Source organism: Octopus bimaculoides, chromosome 7, assembly GCF_001194135.2.
Source record: "Octopus bimaculoides isolate UCB-OBI-ISO-001 chromosome 7, ASM119413v2, whole genome shotgun sequence".
Classification (NCBI taxonomy): Eukaryota; Metazoa; Mollusca; class Cephalopoda; order Octopoda; family Octopodidae; genus Octopus; species Octopus bimaculoides.
The window spans coordinates 62691753-62694986 of NC_068987.1; the positions used below are offsets into that span (position 1 = coordinate 62691753).

At 47.7% G+C, this 3234-nt stretch overlaps 1 protein-coding gene across 1 annotated transcript in view; it reads left to right on the top strand.

The window, feature by feature from the left end:
* LOC106879131 (uncharacterized) overlaps positions 1 to 3234 on the top strand; it is a 209593-nt gene that overhangs the window by 196289 nt on the left and 10070 nt on the right. The window contains exon 6 of the mRNA XM_014928571.2: positions 130 to 193. Within this exon, the coding sequence (XP_014784057.1) occupies positions 130 to 193 (64 nt within the window). The remainder of the gene's footprint in view (positions 1 to 129; positions 194 to 3234) is intronic.

A 3234-nucleotide genomic window follows, 5' to 3' on the forward strand; every position in this document is an offset into this window, starting at 1 on the left:
ATATATATATATATATATATATATATACTATATTACTATATCTATATACGTGTGTGTGTGTGCGTTATTTAAAACAGCTACACGCGATTAAATGTTTCGCAGCCTCCAACAGAATTCCGTCTCTTTCAGGTTTTAGATAATCAGATTGAGAAATACAGGAAGTCCAAGATGGACTTCTGTATTTCTCCATCCGGTAATCTAAAGACTGAAAGAGACGGGATTCTGTTAGGGTCTGCGAAACTTTCAGTCGCATGGTGCCGGATCAAACTGTTTTAAATGATACAAGTAACACCTACTAAATGTATTGAGTGCCCTTTTCTTTCATTTGTCCACTCAGTCGTAATATACATATATACGAGAGAAAGCAAATAAATGCAAAACAAGGTGGAAAAAATAGTACTCGAATACCAGAGGTAGAGTAAGATGCTTTATTAAAAAGCAGCAAAAATATCACAAAAGCTGTTACTCAGAGTTTCACGTAGAAGGTGGCCAGCACTATGATGGCATGACAATCTGTGGCAAGCGGAAAGAATCCACGATGAATCCACAGCGGCATTTCTGAGGCTCAAAGTTCTGGAAGCCAAGCCTTAGGGAAACGCCGATGCGCAGATAGTTACTATCAGTCTGAGTCTCAGTTTCGAGTAATGTACTGCATTGAGCCAGGTTCTGACGCTCGGAGGCTGAGCAGGAACATGTCAGACGATGCTAGTCAAGTCAGCGCACTAACTCATCCGAGATCATGCTACACTGGGAGGCATCTCATTTCTTTTGAGAGAACCGGACATCCACTGAGAGGAGAGGAGAGGAGAATAGGTGTCAGCAAGGCGCAGCCCGAGCTGGCTCCATTTGGCGTAGGCCACCTCGCACTCCCCAGTCACCGTAGGTTCAGTTGTTTTGCAGAGAACCCTGTTGATCATGACACGGCAAGATGTCACCGACGATAGAAAAACCGGCAGTGCCGGTGAGAGCGGAGATCGAAGGCCGAGGCCAGCACATTTGGTGAGTAAGTTGGCCTGTTGCCATCCACTGTCGTCGAAACGAACATAGCATATCGCTTCGGAGACCCGTTGGATTCCGGCGTCGAGATCTGTGAGGAGGGATACGTGGTTGTAGTAAGGAACACTGCGAAGGGTATACAATAGTTTCGACATGGAGAAGCAGTTCCTTAACAGGAACAGCGCTGGGTGGGCGTCGATCACATTCAGTCTGTTTGTCTAACTTTCAAGCGAGTGAAACTTAGACCTGAGGGTGGAGCGAATGGCAACGGAAGGATCGGCGAACCGGGGATAAGGACGTCCTCTTTCGAGGCCACCTGTATCTGGCAAAGAAGTGGGCGTACGTCTGAGACAGAGGCTGCGAAGCCATCTGCGTCGTAGTTGACGTTCATGATCTCTAATTTGAACGAGTTTACCCCGAGGCCGATTCTCGCTAGAGCGGGAACCACTGATCGGAGATCGTGGTAGACATTCTCTACCACCCCACCTATTATTGCATCTTTGAGGTACCAGACGTTGAGAGAATCTGTGATGTTCCGAGCAATGTTGCTCACCCTGAGAGCGAATAGAATGGATCGCTCTATTGAACACCAGTCGAAGATGATATGACCTTATCTGAGGTGAGGAGCGTACCCGGAGCTCCGTACGGAAGGTAAGCTCAGGAGGACAGTCGGATCAAGAGGATAGTCATTGAATAACTGTCTAGCAACATCCTTCGTGTTCGCTGGCTACGCTGACCTCCAGCTGTACTGGGTTGAATTCCTCACTTTGCTTGCGTGCGATAGAACTGCAGGTGAACTTTGGCAGCGAAACTCCGGAAGACATTGCCCACAACAATGAGGTGTATACCTCTGTCCTTCATCCTGAAAGCGATTAGGCGGGCTGAAAAGAAGAATCCTCGGGGGTAAGGTTCCAGGGTACCGTTAATGAATTTGTTAATGAGACCCATTATTGCGCTCAGAAGGTGGCGCCCGGTTTCAGCACTAAGTGGAGACAGCTAGTCTCGAGGTGGCTGAGTCGGAGACCATCGACGCCTCCGCAGCTACCGGCAGAGAAAGACCTCAGAATAGAGAGGATGTCTTTCACGGAGACCGCGTATGGTGCCTGATTGTAGGGTCTGAGGTGTGCAGGTTACTCAGGATGTTTGAGTTGGAGGATAGTCAGGACCTCTTCAGTAGGGTAGAAGACGATGTCATCATAGGCGACTACTCTGACAGCTGCCGAGACATCGCCCTCGATAAGTTTGGCGTTTATCCGCTCGCATAAATACTTTGAACCAGTGTCAAGGGTGGAGGACTTTGGGCGCGCGAATGAGCGGAGCGCAATATATTTGAACACGCTAGGTATGGGCACCTGCCCGAAGGATGAAATGTTGGCTCTGATTAAGACCGTTGTCCAAAGGGACCTCGATTGGCGACGGTGTTGGGGAGACCAAGAATGTGCAGAGCAAAATAAAACACGTTGACCATATTCTATAGCATTCTCGGTTGAGGATGCAAAGGTATCAGCTACCAGCACCCGGGCCGTTTTCGGGATCTTAAGGGGAAACTTACGAAGCCTCCTGAGCCGGGTGATGTTGACCAGCGAGGGCTGAGCATCAGGCAAGCATACAATTTAACCTGAAGATGTGGTAGATGGCCACTGCCTCGCGGCTGAGAGGAGGTTGCAGCTGCTGCATCTCCACATTGTGAACACATTCGAGTCCCGTCGTGTCAGACTGATGCAAGAGAGATGATGGAAATAACCACATCTTGAACAGTTCCCGCCTCTTTCCTACCTATTGGTGGAGACACGTGTACTGCAGGTAGCTCCCAGTGGGGTTGGGGATGAGACGCACAGTCGGAGACTGGAGCACCGTTCGACAACGAGGACATCGGCTTTCCCTGGTAGTGACGAGAAATTGACTGGCATCCCGAAAATTGATGGGAAACGGAGTTGCAATACCGATGAAGTGATGGCCGCCGGATTAAGGAAACCGAGATCCGAGCAGTGCAAAAATCTAAGCAAAGAGGGGGGAAAAGGGAAGAAAAAGGGGGAAGGAAAGCAAAATGGAAAAAAGAAAAAAGGAGGAAAAAAAAGAAAAAGGGTAAAAAAAAAAAAAGGAAAAAGAAAATTCCAAGCTCGATTTACAAGTTAGTGAAATGTTAAACTCTCAACTGCAGAAAAATTCCCTTATTGCCTTAGATAATTGTAAATGTCACATCAAATTATTATTACTGTTTAACCCAAGCAGATTTAT